The sequence below is a fragment of the Maylandia zebra genome, linkage group LG3 (assembly GCF_041146795.1).
Source record: "Maylandia zebra isolate NMK-2024a linkage group LG3, Mzebra_GT3a, whole genome shotgun sequence".
In the NCBI taxonomy this organism is placed as follows: Eukaryota; Metazoa; Chordata; class Actinopteri; order Cichliformes; family Cichlidae; genus Maylandia; species Maylandia zebra.
The window spans coordinates 46,568,367-46,590,140 of record NC_135169.1 but is presented as its reverse complement, the minus strand read 5'-3'; the positions used below and the strand labels follow the sequence as shown (position 1 = coordinate 46,590,140).

Sequence of the window (21,774 nt, the reverse complement as noted above, 5' to 3'; positions counted from 1 at the left end):
GGTTCTGCCCGAAGCAACTGATCTTTTCTTGCCTTCTTCGCAGCTACATGAGAGTGAGCCAACTCTGTTGCAAGCGCCACCAGGAAGTCCACCCGTCTTTCCTTCGTCCGGTGCATGCTTGATACAGCACATGTGCATTCAGTGCTGCCATGTCAATCATGTTATAAAACACGGCGACTGGCCAGCGCCGTGTTCCTTTGCGGACAGTGTACTCCCGAACCATCTGGTCCATCACATCCACGCCACACTTTGTTTTGTTGTAAAGGGTGACAGTGTTTGGTGGTGTTATCAGTCTGAACCACGCTGTGCATGCTGCTAAGAATATAGACTGTCTTCTTCCGTTTGGCCGCATACGCCGTCAGCGTGGCAGCAGAGGTTGAAAACACCTAAGAAATAAGATAAATTGTTATTTTCATAGCCCTTTTACACACAATGAAACACATAAACATAGAACCACAAAAGACCTGCAACATACCTGAGTGGTGAATTCATTGCGATCTGTCTGTCTAGTGGATTGAGGAATTTCCCTGCGAATCTTGTTGACTGTGCCGAGGATGGTGGTTTTCCGTCCAAGAAGTTTTTGCGCAAGTGAAAGCGATGTGAAAAAATTGTCCGTGGTAACATTTCTGCCCTTGTCTAGGAATGGTTCCATCAGCCTCATTACTACATTTTCAGAAAGTCTCTCCCCAGTGGGACGACTGGGGTCCTTGCCAAGATATGGGAAGACATTGCAAATGTACTTGGATTTTAGGTCGCAAGCCACCCAAAACTTGATCCCAAACTTGTCCGGTTTACTTGCAATATACTGCAGGAAACAGCACCGAGTCTTTGATGGGAAAAGCTGTTCATCAATGGTGATATGTAGACCAGGGTTGTAGCACGTGATGCAGTTGGTGACAAATGATCCCCACACACTGGAAATTGCAGCAAACTTGTCAGTCTTTGCTCGATCACAGCGGGTGGACTTGTCATCAAAGCGTAGGTGTTGCATGATGTTTTGGAAGCGGTTTCGTGCCATAGTTCCAATTATCTGTGGGTTTCCCAGGTTTGCTGACCAGCAGTCATTTACCGATGGAAGCCTGCAAACCCCCCGCAAGATCACAATTGCAACTAGAAAGTGCATTTTCTGAAGAAACTGCAGTGTGAATGCTTGAATCTGAATGTATGCATTGAAATGAAATAATTACTGAATTTAAGTTAAAAATTTTGAATGAGATAAAAAAAAAACCCGAATTTAACCTGAAAACAAAAGTGCTGAACTGCTAAAAGCTGAAGGTTACACAGAAGAAGGAGTTGGAAAAAAGCTGAAAATGTTTTAATTGTAAATTAGAAAACCCAAAGAAATGAGAAAAGAACATTTAGAATCAGAAAACATCTGAAAGAATATTAAAAGGTCATATTCTTTGAATCACTGAATGACTAAAATGTGATCCCTCCACTTGGACCCACACAGTTTAAAAAGTTTACATCTCTGAGCTTTGAAAGACAAGATGTTGGAAAAAGAACAACGATGGCGACGTTTTGAGGGTAAAATGATGGCTGTAACACTGTGGACACAGCAGCAGTTGAAAGAGAAGTGTTTAAGATGAATCTTGGCACAGTGGCAGAGAGAGCTCGTTAAGCAGGCAGGTGTGAGCCTGGTTGCTATAGTGACCGCACCCAATGGCTCCATACACACGGACACAGACATGCACCTCACTTTTGCTGCTTAAAATGAACAGAAAAGTCAGGCCGAAACAAATCGTTCCCAAATGAAAAGTAAAAGTCGTATTGACAAAATTCTTTCACTGTGAGCGACAGCAATGTCTAGTCTACCAAATTCTCAGTTTTCATGTCTGTGGAGTTTATTATATGGACGTGGTGACAGTGGAAAGACACCATGCTCTTCTGATTTTCAAACGAACCTTCTGAGCCATTTTAACATTAGAGTCTATGGAAGAGTTGGAGGGAGGAGGCTGTGCATTGGTGACATTTATGAAAGAACCATAACACCTAGTACAATAGTAAACACATTGGATGAAAGAGGACAGCCATGGCTACGTTTTGAGGGTAAAATCATACCTGTAGAGCAAACGCTGCGGACACAGCAGCAGTTTTAAAAAAGATTTTAAGATTATTTTTTTTGCTCCTCTCACTCTAGCAGTTGAGCTGCCTCACTCTAGCCCCAACATTCCGTCCCATACACACCCATTATAAACTCTGAAACGGGTGAAAAAACATCATGAAACTTAAACTGGAACTGAAGAAAAAGTATAATAGATATTGAAAAGATAAATACAAGTTGAATAGTTGAATGTCTTGTCTTCGTTTTAAAGTTTGAATGGTGGCTCTATGTGAACGTATGTTGAAGTAGTAAGAGTTTAAAAATGAGTGAGTTGAATGAGAATTTGAAGGGTCTCCCCATTGAAATACATGGGAAATTTTTGTTGAATAAAGTTGAATAAAATTAAAAATATAAATGTTAAAAATGAGAAAAATACAAGCAATCATGTCCAAAAGAATAGGAATCTAATGGTGTTTGAATGGTTTTTCTAAGTTGAATGGTTTTGAAGGAGTAGGCTTTCAAAAAACGTACGGAATAGATAATAAAATATAAGAACTAGAAAGTGCATTTTCTGAAGAAACTGCAGTGTGAATGCTTGAATCTGAATGTATGCACTGAAATGAATTAATTGCTGAATTTTGAGTTAAAAATCTTGAATGAGATTAAAAAAAAACAAAAAAAACCGAATTTAACCTGAAAACAAAGGTGCTGAACTGCTAAAAGCTGAAAGTTACACAGAAGAAGGAGTTGGAAAAAAACTGAAAATGTTTTAAATGTAAATTAGAAAACCCTAAGAAATGAGAAAAGAACATTTAGAGTCAGAAAACATCTGAATGAATATTAAAAGGTCATATTCTTTGAATCACTGAATGACTCAAATGTGATCCCTCCACTTTGATCCACACAGTTTAAAAAGTTTAAATGCCTGAGCTTTGAAAGATACGGTGTTGGAAAGAGAACAATAATGGCGACAATTTGAGGGTAAAATGATGGCTGTAACACTGTGGACACAGCAGCAGTTGAAAGAGAAGTGTTTAAGATGGATCTTGGTACAGTGGCAGGCAGAGCTCGTTAAGCAGGCAGGTGTGAGCCTGGTTGCTATAGTGACCGCACCCAATGGCTCCATACACACGCACACAGACATGCACCTCACTTTTGCTGCTTAAAATGAACAGAAAAGTCAGGCCGAAACAAATCGTTCCCAAATGAAAAGTAAAAGTCGTATTGACAAAATTCTTTCACTGTGAGCGACAGCAATGTCTAGTCTACCAAATTCTCAGTTTTCATGTCTGTGGAGTTTATTATATGGACGTGGTGACAGTGGAAAGACACCATGCTCTTCTGATTTTCAAACGAACCTTCTGAGCCATTTTAACATTAGAGTCTATGGAAGAGTTGGAGGGAGGAGGCTGTGCATTGGTGACATTTATGAAAGAACCATAACACCTAGTACAATAGTAAACACATTGGATGAAAGAGGACAGCCATGGCTACGTTTTGAGGGTAAAATCATACCTGTAGAGCAAACGCTGCAGACACAGCAGCAGTTTTAAAAAAGATTTTAAGATACATTTTTTTGCTCCTCTCACTCTAGCAGTTGAGCTGCCTCACTCTAGCCCCAACATTCCGTCCCATACACACCCATTATAAACTCTGAAACGGGTGAAAAAACATCATGAAACTTAAACTGGAACTGAAGAAAAAGTATAATAGATATTGAAAAGATAAATACAAGTTGAATAGTTGAATGTCTTGTCTTCGTTTTAAAGTTTGAATGGTGGCTCTATGTGAACGTATGTTGAAGTAGTAAGAGTTTAAAAATGAGTAAGTTGAATGAGAATTTGAAGGGTCTCCCCATTGAAATACATGGGAAATTTTTGTTGAATAAAGTTGAATAAAATTAAAAATATAAATGTTAAAAATGAGAAAAATACAAGCAACCATGTCCAAAATAATAGGAATCTAATGGTGTTTGAATGGTTTTTCTAAGTTGAACGGTTTTGAAGGAGTAGGCTTTCAAAAAACGTACGGAATAGATAATAAAATACTAGAAAGTGCATTTTCTGAAGAAACTGCAGTGTGAATGCTTGAATCTGAATGTATGCACTGAAATGAATTAATTGCTGAATTTTGAGTTAAAAATATTGAATGAGATTAAAAAAAAAACAAAAAAAAAAACCGAATTTAACCTGAAAACAAAGGTGCTGAACTGCTAAAAGCTGAAGGTTACACAGAAGAAGGAGTTGGAAAAAAACTGAAAATGTTTTAAATGTAAATTAGAAAACCCTAAGAAATGAGAAAAGAACATTTAGAGTCAGAAAACATCTGAATGAATATTAAAAGGTCATATTCTTTGAATCACTGAATGACTCAAATGTGATCCCTCCACTTTGATCCACACAGTTTAAAAAGTTTAAATGCCTGAGCTTTGAAAGATACGGTGTTGGAAAGAGAACAATAATGGCGACAATTTGAGGGTAAAATGATGGCTGTAACACTGTGGACACAGCAGCAGTTGAAAGAGAAGTGTTTAAGATGAATCTTGGTACAGTGGCAGGCAGAGCTCGTTAAGCAGGCAGGTGTGAGCCTGGTTGCTATAGTGACCGCACCCAATGGCTCCATACACACGTACACAGACATGCGCCTCACTTTTGCTGCTTAAAATGAACAGAAAAGTCAGGCCGAAACAAATCGTTCCCAAATGAAAAGTAAAAGTCGTATTGACAAAATTCTTTCACCGTGAGCGACAGCAGCTTCTAGTCTACTGAATTCTCAGTTTTCATGCCTGTGGAGTTTATTATATGGACGTGGTGACAGTGGAAAGACACCATGCTCTTCTGATTTTCAAACGAACCTTCTGAGCCATTTTAACATTAGAGTCTATGGAAGAGTTGGAGGGAGGAGGCTGTGCATTGGTGACATTTATGAAAGAACCATAACACCTAGTACAATAGTAAACACATTGGATGAAAGAGGACAGCCATGGCTACGTTTTGAGGGTAAAATCATACCTGTAGAGCAAACGCTGCGGACACAGCAGCAGTTTTAAAAAAGATTTTAAGATTAATTTTTTTGCTCCTCTCACTCTAGCAGTTGAGCTGCCTCACTCTAGCCCCAACATTCCGTCCCATACACACCCATTATAAACTCTGAAACGGGTGAAAAAACATCATGAAACTTAAACTGGAACTGAAGAAAAAGTATAATAGATATTGAAAAGATAAATACAAGTTGAATAGTTGAATGTCTTGTCTTCGTTTTAAAGTTTGAATGGTGGCTCTATGTGAACGTATGTTGAAGTAGTAAGAGTTTAAAAATGAGTAAGTTGAATGAGAATTTGAAGGGTCTCCCCATTGAAATACATGGGAAATTTTTGTTGAATAAAGTTGAATAAAATTAAAAATATAAATGTTAAAAATGAGAAAAATAGAAGCAATGTTGTCCAAAATAATAGGAATCTAACGATGTTTGAATGGTTTTTCTAAGTTGAACGGTTTTGAAGGAGTAGGCTTTCAAAAAACGTACGGAATAGATAATAATAAAATAGAACTAGAAAGTGCATTTTCTGAAGAAACTGCAGTGTGAATGCTTGAATCTGAATGTATGCACTGAAATGAATTAATTGCTGAATTTTGAGTTAAAAATTTTGAATGAGATAAAAAAAAATCCGAATTTAACGTGAAAACAAAAGTGCTGAACTGCTAAAAGCTGAAGGTTACACAGAAGAAGAAGTTGGAAAAAAGCTGAAAATGTTTTAATTGTAAATTAGAAAAACCTCAGAACTGAGAAAAGAAAATTCAGAGTCAGAAAACATCTGAAAGAACATTAAAAGTTCATATTCTTTGAATCACTGAATGACTAAAATGTGATCCCTCCGCTTGGATCCACACAGTTTAAAAAATGTAAAAGTCTGAGCTTTGAAAGACAATGTTGGAAAGAGAACAACGATGGTGACATTTTGAGGGTAAAATGATGGCTGTAACACTGTGGACACAGCAGCAGTTGAAAGAGAAGTGTTTAAGATGAATCTTGGCAGAGTGAGAGAGAGAGCTCGTTAAGCAGGCAGGTGTGAGCCTGGTTGCTATAGTGACTGCACCCAATGGCTCCATACACACGTACACAGACATGCGCCTCACTTTTGCTGCTTAAAATGAACAGAAAAGTCAGGCCGAAACAAATCGCTCCCATATGAAAAGTACAAGTCGTATTGACGAAATTCTTTCACCGTGAGCGACAGCAGCTTCTAGTCTACTGAATTCTCAGTTTTCATGCCTGTGGAGCTTATTATATGGACGTGGTGACAGTGTAAAGACACCATGCTCTTCTGATTTTCAAACGAACCTTCTGAGCCATTTTAACATTAGAGTCTATGGAAGAGTTGGAGGGAGGAGGCTGTGCATTGGTGACATTTATGAAAGAACCATAACACCTAGTACAATAGTAAACACATTGGATGAAAGAGGACAGCCATGGCTACGTTTTGAGGGTAAAATCATACCTGTAGAGCAAACGCTGCGGACACAGCAGCAGTTTTAAAAAAGATTTTAAGATTATTTTTTTTGCTCCTCTCACTCTAGCAGTTGAGCTGCCTCACTCTAGCCCCAACATTCCGTCCCATACACACCCATTATAAACTCTGAAACGGGTGAAAAAACATCATGAAACTTAAACTGGAACTGAAGAAAAAGTATAATAGATATTGAAAAGATAAATACAAGTTGAATAGTTGAATGTCTTGTCTTCGTTTTAAAGTTTGAATGGTGGCTCTATGTGAACGTATGTTGAAGTAGTAAGAGTTTAAAAATGAGTAAGTTGAATGAGAATTTGAAGGGTCTCCCCATTGAAATACATGGGAAATTTTTGTTGAATAAAGTTGAATAAAATTAAAAATATAAATGTTAAAAATGAGAAAAATACAAGCAATCATGTCCAAAAGAATAGGAATCTAACGATGTTTGAATGGTTTTTCTAAGTTGAACGGTTTTGAAGGAGTAGGCTTTCAAAAAACGTACGGAATAGATAAAATATAATAATAAAGATTAGAAGAACAATACTGTGAATGCTTTTCAAGCATTCACACTAATAATAATAAAGATTCGAATAACAATACTGTGAATGCTTTTCAAGCATTCACACTAATAAGAATAAAGATTAGAAGAACAATACTGTGAATGCTTTTCAAGCATTCACACTAATAAAGATTAGAAGAACAATACTGTGAATGCTTTTCAAGCATTCACACTAATAAATAAAAATAACTAAATTAAATAACTAAATAAAAAATAATAAGCAAGATATGAAATACATGAAAATTCAACTTTTAAAACCACAATCCTGAACCTTTAAATTGTGTTGGTTTCTTAGAACATGGCTGAACAGCTGTTTCTATCGTCCTACTTAATCTGTCTACACATCTTTTTATTACTCATTCTTCTTTATGTTTTAATGTAAACAGAGTCCACACAGTGGTAAAAGAGAACTGTATAGAGATTTTTGAGTAAAGTCAAATGAAAGCGTAAGGTGGTGACACAGTTTAACACATGCAAATAATCAAATAAACACAGTCCTTTTTGTGAACATGGATAAATAAGTATCAATACAGCATTGTTCAGCCATGCCACTAAATGCTTTTTTACACATTGTTTTAACCTGGGCTCAGACACAAAGTCCCAAAATTAGTTAGTCCCTGACTTTGAGTTGTGGTTATGACTAATTATTATACACAAGGCTTTATCTATCTGAACTCTAAGGACACAAATATGAAAAAAAAAAAACTATACTTACCAGCTGATACCCCACACTACACACTAGGTGTGCCATGTGACCTGAAACTTTGGTACAAAATCATCATAATCATTCTGTTAACACTGTTTTTTAACGCTGTTTGTGTTGATGTTCAGCAGTTTAAAATGTTTTAGATTGGATTACATGGAATGAATTTGAATTTTCTTGGGGGGTTTTGTGTGTGTTTTGTTCTTAGCAGATTTTTTCTTCCATACTGTTGAATTCCAGTTACCACATTTCTGGTCATATGACATCCCGAGTGCCCACTTAAAAAAAATCCCCACAGTTAATTCAACATTAGAACAAAATAAAAATATCCATCCATCCATCCATTCGCTTCCGCTTATCCTTTCCAGGGTCGCGGGGGGCGCTGGAGCCTATCCCAGCTGTCATAGGGCGAAAGGCGGGGTACACCCTGGACAGGTCGCCAGTCTGTCACAGGGCCAACACACAGGGACAGACAACCATTCACACTCACATTCACTCGCACATTCACACCTAGTGACAATTTGGATTAATCAATTAACCTATCCCCACAAATAAAAAAATAAAAATATGTTAAAGAAAAAAAGGTTTGCTCTGTGATGAAATACTAAATAAGCATACATTGTACAGAGCACTAACAATGACAACAATCCTTTAGCCTGTTGATCAGAGAGAGGCAGTCATTATGTCCATTTAAAACCTGTAATCACAGAGCACATCGTTTCTGTGAAACTATAAAGTCCCATATGATCCTCATCATGTCCAGTGACTTCAGAGTGGATCCTCCCTGTCATCCGGCCACAGTTTGATGTGTGGCAAGCAGCACAGAAGCAGGATAGCTGAGGACTTTAAAAGAAGAGCAGAAAACAGGAATATGTAGTTGTAAATGTAAATATCAGTGATACTTGTCTTGTCAAAGGGAATAAAATAATGAAAATGTTAACTTACACACTCATTTAGGGAGGATCTTGACACTGCACAGAGGAGGCACAGTCAGTCTGACAATGATGGTGATCTCCAGGGATGTTTTCCTGCAGCAACATTCCTGCCAACTAGCCATATGATCCAGAGTAGTGGGTTTGTAATGAACAGAAAGGTGTATATGTTAGGTAGTGTGCACTCAGAGCTGGTCCTAAGAAACAAACACATCCTGTAATAAACTGAATACCTGTAGTAGTGCTGCTGCAAATATGAAGCCCTTCTATCATGAGTGGTTTCAAAGAAGGTGTTTTGGAGGCTCAGTCACAGAAACTGTGCCGTCTGTTCAGTCCTGAGTGTCTCAGCTCTGAAGGGGATGGATCACAGAGGGAAACACCTGAGTACAGACATTACAATACACTCTAACACTCCTAAGGTCAAGTGAAAACACAATTTAAACACTTTACAAAGAATGAATACATGTTTTCATGGAAATTATGTCATTAACCCTTTTTGTTGTGAGTAAATCTCACCGGCTGCTTGTGGGACAAGCTAGAAGGAGGACTTATCACAGAATGTCTCCTGTGCTCCAGATGTGAAGTCTCACGCTCTGATCGTACGGCGATGAAGATGGTGATGATGAAGTTTCTCTGATCTGTGGCATTACAGTTTCTGGCTGCTATGTGCTTCACATTGTTGGATTTTACATGTGAAGCTTGGAGAAGACACAGGAGGACTGTGTCTTGCTTAAAAAAAAAAAAAGAAAAAAAAAGGAAACCTAACAGGAAAGGAAACCCCCCCCCCTCAACTCCCACCGTACCCTCCCCCCCCCCTCCCACTCAACTCCCCAACCTCACACCATCCAATGTCTATACAAATGTAGGGTATCAGCTGGTAACAGAAAGCAAGTGTAACATATGCACTACATATGTAGCACTGCTGAAACATTTCTGGCCAGAAATGTGCAGTTATCAACCCAGACCCACCCTGATGATTGCACTGGCCAGAAACATGATAAAAGCTCATAAAAATTTATGTTTCATAGTAAAATTGGTCCAAAAATATAATCGTATACTTTTGAAAAAGTTTAAAGTTTATAACAAACCAAAATAATAACATTTTTGTAAATAGTATTTCAAAATAGAGGCACACATAAAGTGGCTTAACTGTCATTATTGCTGTAATTAGGTTTTGTTTGTTTGTTTGTTTGTTTGTTTTTTTAAAAAGCAACCTTTAGTCATTATTGTTCTCTCAGAAACAATGAAGAAGCTGTTGAACATTTATGTGTTGTGTAGGCAATCCTCTGGTCCACCCTCCCTCCCTCCCAGCCACAGTGAGACTGGGGCAGCCTGGCAGGATGTTGAAGCCTGGCTGCAGAGAGGATATGCCTACACTATTCATTTTAAACTGCTATATTTGATTTTTCTGACATTTATAGGTTACTGTTAGTGAATTTTAGATTTTCTGTAATAAATAAAATTGTCATCTTTTACTGATATCATTACTTAATTCATGTAATTGTATTTTATGTAAACAATTCAAACATTATACTGCAATGCAGGGCGTCAACTTTTAAATATCGCTCTACTTTATGTCTGTGAAGGTTCTCAGTCATCCAGGTCATCGTAGTCAAAGGAGCTTGCAAAGAAAAGCGTCTGGACTTCTTTCTGGAGTTCAAGCATCGCTCTACTTTCTTAAGTCATTCAAAAATATAGAAATTACTTACTGTATTCAAAGATCTAGATCATGAATCATCACAGGACAATACACAGTATACTGGGTCATGGTAACTATGGTATGTCTTCATGACTCCAGAATGGAGACATCGATCTGACTGAGAAATGAAAATTAGGTCAAGCAGTGTGTTCTTCTCTGTGGTAGGGGCAGTGATGACCTGTGCGTATCCCCTAGACTCAAACAGCTCCAGGATTGGTTTGTTTGCACTGGATAAAACATTCTCATTAAAATCACCACAAACTATGATGGGATGACAGTCCATGATCTCCAATGAGTCTAATAGGCTTACCAGGTTTTTCAGGAATGGCCTCAGAGTGTAGTCTGGAGGTCTGTATACAACTGCAATCAGAGCACTGACTGGTGCTTCAACCTTTAAAGCCAGAAATTCAAGGTCAGTTACATTATGGATGTACTGTTTTTCATGCACTTGAATGTCACTTTTCACATAAACAGCAACTCCACCACCACTTCTGTTTGCCATCTGGGGAAAGTTTGTGTAGGACAGGTGTCTGTTGCGTTTGAACAAATTGTAATTTTCCAAGTGGAGACTCTCTGCGACAAAAGAGCCCCGCAGGTGTGTTTCTGTTAGGCACAAAACATCTGCTAGACACAATTCATGGTGACTTTTGATGTCATTAATGTGAGCTGGCAGTCCCTCTGTATTATGATGAACAATGGTGAAAACCTCTGACCTGCTCAGTGTTTGCCTCACGTGTAGAAGAGGCATCATGTCATCAAGGTTGGCTTGTCTCATGTTCTCAAGCGCTGCAGTGATTTCTGGGTTGGTGAATATTTTTTTCTCCTCCATATCAAGAAGATACAGTCCACTGAGAGACGTCACTCTACTGACAGCTACGTAGGCCATGCCGGGCTCAAAAATGCTCTTAAGAGAGACAACAGCTGATGTAGTTGTCATACCCTGTACCTTATGTATTGTACATGCAAAGGCCAGCTTCACTGGGAACTGTCTTCGTACCACTCCTTTCTGCTTCAGATTCTCCTCTGCTCTCTCAATGTACACCATATCGTCTGCTGGTGTGCGGTTATTCTTTCCAGATGTCTCATTATCCATTTTAAGTCCAAGCTTGATGATGTGTTGGTCATTTTCAGAGTAAACTACTCTAAGTAGTATTCCAAAAGCTCCATTAACCAAACCATTTTGTATGTCAATGTTTCTGGTGAGCATGACACGAGCTCCTTCTGCAACTTTCAGTGTGTCTGGTAACTCGTTTTTACCTCCTTTCAATGGTCTGTCTTGAAGTGCCATTCTGCCAGTTCTAGGATCTTTTCTATAATCATCTGCATGGATGTCAATGATATGAGTGTGGAGCAGAGCCAGTGTTGAAGAGTTGTGTGCATCCACTTCTTTATTAGTTGCAAAAATGTGCAATGCATCAGTCGGACAATGGGCTGGTTCAGTTATGGCCTGTAACAACAAATTTCTATCTGCTTCGCAAAGCTCATCCAACTTTCCTTTTACACGAATTCTGTTCAGCATCTCAGCAAAGACAACATCATCTTTCTGACGCATAATCTCAGTCAGAGTGATCATCTGAAAATGCTCCCGCCACAGGTCGATCTCAGACGGGTCGTGCACACAGAGAGGTTTAGACTGTCGCACTGGGGGTAGCTGATAGAAGTCTCCGACAGCAATGACTGACATGCCTCCAAAGGGTCTCCGAGTCCCTTTGATCTGTTTGAGTCTTGCATCTACATATGCAAACAGATGTCTTGACACCATAGACACTTCGTCAATGACGATTATTTCAGCATTCAAAAGTTCTGATCTGACTTCATCCAGCTGATTGCCAAGTCCCTGAATGGGAGGTTTTAAGCTTCTAGGCAGCTTGAGAAGAGAATGCAGTGTTGTTCCAGAAATGTTAAAAGCTGCAGTCCCAGTGAAAGCAGTTAACAGGACGGTGGGTTTTGATATGTCAACGTCGTCTGCATATCTGGGCACTTTGCTCAGTATCTTAGATGCTTCTGAGTAGATGCATTTGATTAGATGTGATTTTCCTGTTCCAGCACCACCATTAATATAAAAGAAAAACTGCTCTGGATTTAGAGCACAGACTCTTTTAATGCACCAGTCTCTAACTGCATAAAATATGCAGGCTTGCTTCTTATTCAGATTTTGAAACATCTGACGTAACAATGTGGGATCAATAGCAGGGGGTTCCCTGATGGCTCTGACTTCTGTTGAAGCATCAGCCTGACGGCTGTAGTCGGGCACATCTTCCTGTTCATTTTCATTGTCTCGCTCTCTTTCTTGTTCGACAAGTGGCAACCTTACGAGATCTGATTCAGGTGCCAGATTACACCATTCGTCAGTCACACCTCTGTTCTGCTCATATTCCTCAACAGCGCTCTCGATCTCCTCACTGTTTTTCTCATATTTTTCTCTGTTTCTTTTGACAATGTGTTGCACGTACTCAAGACGGTCAGTACCTGGCAGCTGTACACAGCCAGCACCATAGAAAGCCTGATAGGTTGGCAACGATGGTGTTTTCAGTTCGTGGTCTGAACGATGAGGAAGGTACAGTTTAAGCAGTCTTCCGTAATATTGCTCTGGATGTTTTTCTTGTGAGCAGCGGTGAAATCTGATGATAGCAGGCTTATTGTTTTTGCGCCTTTGCACAAACCCCATCTCATTGAGAAGGGGCAAAACATCTTTACCTTTTTTCTGTTGGCCATAGACAATCCTGCAAGTAGCAGCAAAGTCTGCCATGCACATCTCCTCATACTCTGGTGTTTCAGGTCTGGCTTTGTATTTGTCATTCAAAGATGTCATCCAAACATTGGAAGACTCAGGTGTTGTGTTGTCCAGAACTGACAGGGGACGACTCATTTTCACAGGATTATCATCAGTTGGAATGAATATTACAGCACGTGAGCATTGCTTCATGTGAAGACCACATGCACGAGCAACACACTCCTGTGCACTGATCTCTCGCTTCTTTGAATATGCCTGCATGACGGCTCTCATTTCATCGCACTCATTTACACTGTCCTTATGGGAGTTCTCAATGACAGTTTTCAGGTACTCAGATAGCCCGCCCTCTTTTTTTGATATATATTTCATTAAATAATTTGCAGCACCAAAAGCATCTAAAACAAAGCTTATGTCGATATTACTGTTCCAGGCTTCAAGCAGATGTGGATTATAGCCGTTTATCCAAGAGTCTTTTGGATCACGCTTTAGTATGATCGTACTCCTCATGTTCATTTTATTCAGGTATCTCTCATATTCTGCATGTGTCAACTTGCATCTTTCCAAGAGCTGCTCTAAACTCATGGAAGCAGTTTCAGGTTCATTTAGCAGCTGGTTCAGTGGTCTGAGCTTGTTCTTTGCCGTTTCTACTTCCAGTGCATCATCCTCACTGGGTCTTGTGATCATTGTCTCATTGCAGGGTGGTTTGGGAAAACCAAAACGGCACCCGGAGCTTAAACTCCTAAAGCACGTCTTTGTGTGGTTCTTACTGTGTTTTTGCACTTCTGTTACTTTTTTGTACAATTCAGGTTGTTTATGTGGATCAGGCAGCTGAGCTGTGATGTATTTGTTTATAAAATCAAGAACAGTTTGCTCATCATCCTCCTCAAACACAGGAGCACCTTCTACCCACAGGAGGCAGTGTATGTGTGGGCTTCCTCTGTGCTGAAACTCAACTCTGTAAAAGTAGTCAATGACTTTGCCAAGTGGCTCTGCGGGAGATAAGAGTAAATCTCTGAATAATGCTTCAACTCTCTTGTCAAACATGCGCATTGTTGTGACAGGATTGCTTCTCAGGATGTCACACTTTGCTGACCAGTCGAGTCCTTCAAAATTCACTTGTTCACCTTGCTGCCTCGTTATTGCCTCGATCACTTCAGGCCAGCGCATTTCAGCAGCTGAAAATGTGCAAAAGAACGTGGGAGTTCCCAACTGTCTGATCATGGCAAAAAGATCTCTTGTTGTTTTCTCCCAATAGGCTGGGGTTCCTCTCAGAGGCTGCATGAATCTCACTGCATCTTTATTTCGCACCAGTTTCTCCACCTCATGTTTATCTTGTAACATGCCTGAGGTTATTTTTCTACCATCTCTGGTCAGAGGCTTTGCCTTCCTTAACTGTACTGTCATGCTGGATGTAGCCAAGTGTATTTCAGTCACAAACTGTGCAAAGAATAAATAGTTTGTGTCTTTGGCAAAACGATCATCAATGCAGAAAAGTCTTGATTTGAAATACCCACTGGGGGATACTTTGATCAGCCTTCTTTCATCAAGTGTGTTTTGGCCTGTAGGAAACTGCACAGGGAAGGCCATGGCCTCCAGTTTAGGTGTTTTGAAAAAACTTATTGGATTGTTTCTCTCTGCAGGAGCAACAGAGTAGATTCCTTCACTGAAACATAATATCTCCTCAGCCACATCAGGGGGCTGCAAACAGGACTCGAGTGCAAAACCACCATTAGTCAGTCCATCTTCTTGCTCTGAATCATCTCTCATCTGTTCATGTGATTGTTCACCATCACAGGGTAACATGTCAATATCCTGTTCATTTTTATTTTGTGCTTCACTCAGTGCATTTTTCTCACAGCTGTCAATTTCCATTAAATCAGCCTCATCATAATCGTCCTCATTCATGTTTTCATCATCATCATCATCTTCATCAGGAAGTGTTGGATCACACAGCTCAGCATCATCTCTGATGCTCACATCCTTATACTGTGGATGAATCTGCTTGAGTTTATGCAGTGCTTGCACAAGTTTAGACCAGCTTACAGTCTGAAACAGCTGATGACCTTTGTAAGACAAGCGTCTCTTCAATTTTACTCTCATGACCTGAGAATTAATTCTCAATCGAGGTAGTGTTTCAACAGTTTCCTGTACCTCTGATGGGACACAGACCACATTTCCTCTAATTGCTCTTTGTCTGCCTTTGGGAAGAGGAATGATCTTGGCAAATGGTATGCACTTGGCTATGAGATGTCTCTCCAGTATGTTGAGATCAGACAGTTCAGGTGGAGTATCAGCAAGATCCAGTTTATTGGCAACAGCAAGTGCTGGCATGGATCCATTTTTAAGATGATCGTGGCAAGTGTGACAAATCCACTCTCTCTTTCTCTCATCGGGAACATTGCACTGCTCATTTCTGCAGTTTTCATCACAAACATGAACAAACTTTCCTGTCAAACATGTTGCAACCACATGTGGGTTTTTGACATAATTTGACCTTCTGCAGGGTCGTACTTGGTTTGGAAATGAAGCCTTGAAGCATACAGTACATGGGTATGATGGTCCAGCTTTGATTTGTGATTTGAACACAGATATGGCCTCGTTAATCACACTGTTGTCACTCTCTTGGGTTTGTCTGTTCACCCATCTGTATTTCCTTTTTATTTTCATTGCACATCTCATATTGTGCATAATCCTGAAGGCAAGATTACTTTGATACCTGTCTCGCATTAGTTGTTTCATTAGTTGTCTGTGTCTTACTCTGAATGCGTCATCACGTGCATAACGCTGAGTCACTCGAGATCTCTGTCTCTCTCTGAATTCAGGGTTTTCTTGATACCTTTTAGTGATATAGTTTTTTTGTTTTTGTCTAAATTCAGCATTGTCACAGTAGCGTCTTTTAATATATTGTTGTTGTTTCTTTCTGAATTCATCGTTCTCACAGTAGCGTCTTTTAATATATTGTTGTTGTTTCTTTCTGAATTCATCGTTCTCACAGTAGCGTCTTTTAATATATTGTTGTTGTTTCTTTCTGAATTCATCGTTCTCACAGTAGCGTCTTTTAATATATTGTTGTTGTTTCTTTCTAACTGTAGCATTCTCAGAAAAACGTTTTTTAACATATTGTTTTTGTTTCTTTCTGAATTCATCATTTTCACAGTAACGTCTTTTCATATACTGTTGTCTTTTCTGTCTGACTTCAGGATTGTTTTTATATGCCTCGCTTGTGCAAGATTTTTTCTTTTCTTTGTAATTTTTATTTGAAGCATACTTTTGTTGTTCTTTCCTTTTTTGGTTTTCTTTTCTCTTATTTCTGGGTTTCTCTGATGCCATTAATCTTCTTTTCATTTTGTTCCTTTGTTGTTTATTAACTTTTTTCAGTTTTTGTAAAACTATATCAGAAAGGTCACAGGCAGCAACATTTGTTATGGCAGCATTTGATTGACATGAAAAAGCATCACTTGATGGAAGGAAACTTAATTCACTGCATAGTTGTTCAGTGGGTATATTAGGAGGTTCATTCTGATCTTCATATGATGTGAACTGAGTCATTTGGTCTTCTTTTTGTTTCACCATTTGACAAAAGATGTTCTCAGTCAGATCAGTGGTTGTGTTTCTCCTTGGAGAAGAGGGGTTTGCTTCATCAACAGTTGCATCAGAGTGAGTAGGTGCCACAGCAGTGGCAGCTGTTGGTCTGCAGACTGTGTCTGTGATAGTATCACTCAGGTTGACTGTGCTCATACTGTAGAACTGCACAGGCTTCAGCTCATAGTTACAAGAAGGTGATATCTCCATCATTTCATAAGAATCTTGGATCCTCTTAATCATGTCACTGAGGAGTGTGAATTTCAGCATCACTGCTGTACCACGATTACGTGACTGTAGTAGTAGAGGAAGACCACTGGGTGTTCTGGAGTGTGGATCAAAGAAACCATATTTGCTTGATGTGGATCTGAACACTGCTATACACAATCCACTCATAATCAGTAAGGCATACTGCACATCTGACAACAGGCAGCTCAGTCCTGCTTCTAAGCTGAGAAAGGTATCTACTGCTTCCTCTGGAGGTTCTTCAAATGTCCCATACCGGGAAGGCTGTGTCATGTCGACATCATACATAGACCAGCGAGCATCAACTTTGTCTGGCAGCTCATCGGTTGCCAAATGAATATTTTTAGGAAATCTTTTCTTGGCCTCTTTGTACATCACATCACCTTTATCCAAGACCAGATTAAGGTCAGCTGTAGTCATGTTTACATTCTCATGAAGGAATGCAAGAAATGTGAGTGAGTTACATGTGCACTGCTTGTTTCTGGAGTCTCCATACTTGGGATGAGCCTGGCTGTGAGATGCACAGACCTGTGTAACAGATGGCTGATTTTCAAGGTTCATTCTTTCTGCATGAGATGGTCCTGCCACATCACTGTGACAGCCTCTTTTCAAAAAATCAGCATAACCCACCTGTGGGTCACATGACACCTCATGTTGTTCATTAAATTCATGCTGCAGTCCACTCTTTACAGCATCAGCATAAGATACCTGTTGTACATGTGCAGGAACATGTTGACCTGCCTGTTTGACACCATCAGCATTGGTCTTTGTAGACACACTGTCTTCTGCAGAGCTCTGAGGAAAATCAAACTCAGCCTGTTCACATATTGGTACACTGTGAAACTCATGGAACTTCTTCCAGCGTTGTTTTGCAGCTTGTGACTTTTTCTGCTTCCTTGGCATTTTCACACACCTGTGTTTCTTAGGCTTTAGAAAATATGTTTATAAAATAAGAGTGGCACACACCAGGAGATGTTCTCTTTGTCTTTATATTTCAGTTTTTATTTGTCAGAAACAGTTGTCTTTCGTTTGACAGTTTGTTCTTCAGTCAAGAGAATATTATGCACTCTCTTTATTAGCTTGGCACAACTTAGCAGCAAGCGCAAAGTGAAAAACAGGTAGAGAGAAAATTTAGAAGAGAGAACAGGCAGAGCAGGAGAGACACGGCTGGGAAATCACAATCAAACCGTGAATTAGAGTTTTCTTTGTTTGTTCTCAGGTAGAGGCAATATATGCACTCCTTATTGCTTTAATGGCTTGGCGTTTTTCAGCAGCAAGCCAAGAGTGAAAAACAGGTAGAGAGAAAATTTAGAAGAGAGAACAGGCAGAGCAGGAGAGACACGGCTTGGAAATCAAACCGCAGATTTTTCTTTGTTTGTTCAGTTTGTTCATAGGTTGAGGCAAAATATGCACTCTTTATTGTTTTGTTGGCTTGGCGTTTTTCAGCAGCAAGCCAAGAGTGAAAAACAGGTAGAGAGAAAATTTAGCAGAGAGAACAGACAGAGCAGGAGAGACACGGCTTTGAAATCAAACCGCAAAAGGATTGTTGGTTTGGCAAAATTTCTCACAAACCACAGAGTGAAATACAGATGGAAAGAAGGCAGAGACAACAGGTGGAGCAAGACAGAGGACAGAGGGGTTGGGGGGTTGGGATGTGAGAGAGAAGACTGGAGATCTGGTCCTTGTTCTTCTTCTTCTACACACTGTGAACAAAAAAACAAGAAAAATATAATAATTTTATTAAAATAATATCACATGGTAATTGTATGAACTAATTGTGACTACTGAAAAAGGACAAAACAAATATTCAAGCTAAACTGTTGTCGGCTGCCATGTGCAAAAAGTTGCATAATTGGGCACTTTTTAAAATAATAAATATTTAATTAAATTCAGCAATAATATTTTTAAATATTCAAGCTAAACTGTTGTCGGCTGCCATGTGCAAAAAGTTGCATAATTGGGCACTTTTTAAAATAATAAATATTTAATTAAATTCAGCAATAATATTTTTAAATACAAATATGATTGAGTGAATCATTAACTAATCACATGTAGTGTGACTACAAAAATATACGAAAAAAAATATTTAGCCCAATTGTTAAGCTGCACTTGTGTGTATTTGTTATAAAATTGTGTTTAAAAGGTCTAGCAAAAACTTTGAACCCATCACTTTACAGTTTATATTATTCAGATTTTTTATTTTTATTTTGGTCTGCTTCTCTTACAGTATGTGCACACCTACCAGGCAAAGCACAGATGTCAGTCAAGTTCCTGAAAGTGTAAGAGGAGAAATAATATGTTAGTTGTCTGTACAGTGTTATCAGACTAACAGAAATACAAAGCCCACACGACATGATACACTGAACTTATAATTAGCAGGTTATAGAATAATACAGCACACTAAAAGACACAGCAGCCATTTTATAATTCAAACTAATTACCTGAAGTATTGCCACTTATGTAAGACTGTTAGACTGTTACTAGCCTTAGCATTCCAGCTAGCATTAGCACTTCAGTTAATGTTAGCACTGTAGCTAGCATTAGCATTGCAGCTAGCGTTAGCATTGCAGCTAGCGTTAGCATTCTTACTGTTAAAACTGAGCCACAATGGCAATAATAAAGCTCATTTGTTACTTTTGACTCAGTGACTGCCAATAAATATCACAGGGATATCACAGGAATATTCTTTTTGTCAGTTAACAATTGCTAAGGCTAGTGTTAGCACTATAGCTGGCATTAGCATTAGCATTGAAGCTAGCGTTAGCATTTCAGCTAGCGTTAGCATTGCAGCTAGCGTTAGCATTGCAGCTAGCGTTAGCATTCTTACTGTTAAAACTGAGCCACAATGGCAATAATGAAGCTCATTTGTTACTTTTGTCTCAGTGACCGCCAATAAATATCACAGGGATATCACAGGAATATTCTTTTTGTCAGTTAACAATTGCTAAGGCTAGTGTTAGCACTATAGCTGGCGTTAGCATTAGCATTGAAGCTAGCGTTAGCACTGCTGCTAACAGCAAAACATCATAAACCTGTATAAATGATAGCGAAGGTTATTCTTTTTTTTTTTTCCTTTCTTTATTCTTTGAACTCTGTTGGACTTGATATGTGAGTTTAAATGTCAAACGTATTTTTACCATCATAAAAATAAAACACTGCAGTACTGATTGTATTGTACTTACCACAGCAGAGAGCAAAGCGGAATGACGACAGTTGGTCCAGTGATGGGTTAAAAACAGATGAGGCGTTCAGGTGGTGCTTGGAAATTTGAGCATCAGTTTGAACAGCATTAATGAGCATATACATGTCTGTGTGTTGGTCTGTGTGTGTGACAGACATAGAGAGATAGAGGGAAAAAATACACTATACTAGTGTACAAATTGGTACTTTTTGCCCAAGTATAAGCGAATGAGTGACATACAGAAAAACAGGGCAACTGGCATTAAATGAGCAAATAAAAAGTATTAAATCTTGAACTGTTTTGTGGGTTTTATTTTAAGACTACTTTGAGTGTATTCGTGGGGAGATAAACTATACAGACTATAAACAGAAACATTAAATGAGATTAGATTAGTTAAACGTTAGTTAAAAGGTGGGGAAATTAACTACAGACAGGTAGATGCTGTGAGCTTTAATTATCCAGTCAGAAAAGATTATTTTAAAGTCATCAACTGACTCCAGATCTGAAAAACCTGTGTGCAGAAGACAAGTCCACCAATACACAATCAGCTTGCATTTAGCAGGGCAATCAGAATGCTCTATTCAGTTGGCCTACACTAACTACTGACATACTATTTGTCTGAATTATTAACGGAGCCAAGATGCAGACTGCTTAAGTAGAGAGCGAGCTTTATTAACACGAAGGCAAAACAAACAGGAACGTGGTGTACAAAAAACACCTAAGAGTAACCTAAACTGGAAAAGGCTAAGCAAAAACAAACATGAAACAGAGATGCAGGGAGATGTAGAAAACATAGGGAAGCCACACAGGGCAACGGAGGGCGATACACAGATGAACCAGCCGCAAACACAAGGCTTAAATACACAGAGGGATAACGAGGGAATGAGACACAGAAGGAGGGCACAGCTGGGAGTAATCAGACATGATTGTCTGACATGTAATCTGAACACACTGAGATTGGACACGGACCTTCAACGTAAAACAGGAAACACACCGACAGAACAAAACCCACACAAACTTAACACAGACTAGGGAACACAGAACATAGGAACATGAAATGTGAAAAAGGAGCACAAAATCCCATAATAATAATAAACTTAAATATAAACAAGGAGTCACAGACTCTGGACAATGACACTATTATTCTGTGACCCCTTTCAAATCTGCTTAATGGCATCTGTTGGAAAAACTGCTTCTAAATCCAAAATTGTAATTCCTGTCAAGCCAGCTTTTAAACCATGGAGATCCAGAGGAATTTTTCTACACAACAGCATGTTCTTTATGTTCCCGCTGTCAAAAATGTGGTCACAGGAGTAATTTAAAAGGTGGGGTCTTTTTCTGCTGTTGAGACAAACTCCTGACTGAAAACAATGTATTTCTATGGGTCAGTTAGGAGGTTATCTATCTACTTGGATCTACACAGTTCAAAAAGTTTACATCTCAATGTTTTGAAAGACACGGTGTTGGAAAGAGAACAACAATGGCTACGTTTTGAGGGTAAAAATTATAATAGTATATTATAACAGCAGCAGTTGAAAGAGAAGTGTTTAATATGAATCTTGGCACAGTGGCAGGCAGAGCTCG

General features: G+C 39.0%; 1 protein-coding gene and 1 long non-coding RNA gene across 2 annotated transcripts; both read right to left on the bottom strand.

Moving 5' to 3' along the window:
- Positions 1-7,302: 7,302 nt before the first annotated feature.
- On the bottom strand, positions 7,303-9,503 carry LOC112433969 (uncharacterized). The gene is made up of 3 exons (XR_003023799.2): positions 8,982-9,503; positions 8,762-8,865; positions 7,303-8,659 (listed from the first exon to the last, which is right to left on the bottom strand). It is a non-coding gene; the product is annotated as an uncharacterized LOC112433969 (long non-coding RNA).
- Positions 9,504-12,909: 3,406 nt separating this feature from the next.
- Positions 12,910-20,370, bottom strand: LOC143416748 (uncharacterized). Its single transcript, XM_076882256.1, has 4 exons — positions 20,192-20,370; positions 19,252-19,280; positions 16,450-18,712; positions 12,910-12,988 (listed from the first exon to the last, which is right to left on the bottom strand). Exons 3-4 carry the CDS (start codon positions 17,910-17,912, stop codon positions 12,910-12,912), a joined length of 1,542 nt encoding a protein of 513 aa, XP_076738371.1. The 5' UTR covers positions 17,913-18,712; positions 19,252-19,280; positions 20,192-20,370.
- Positions 20,371-21,774: the final 1,404 nt, after the last annotated feature.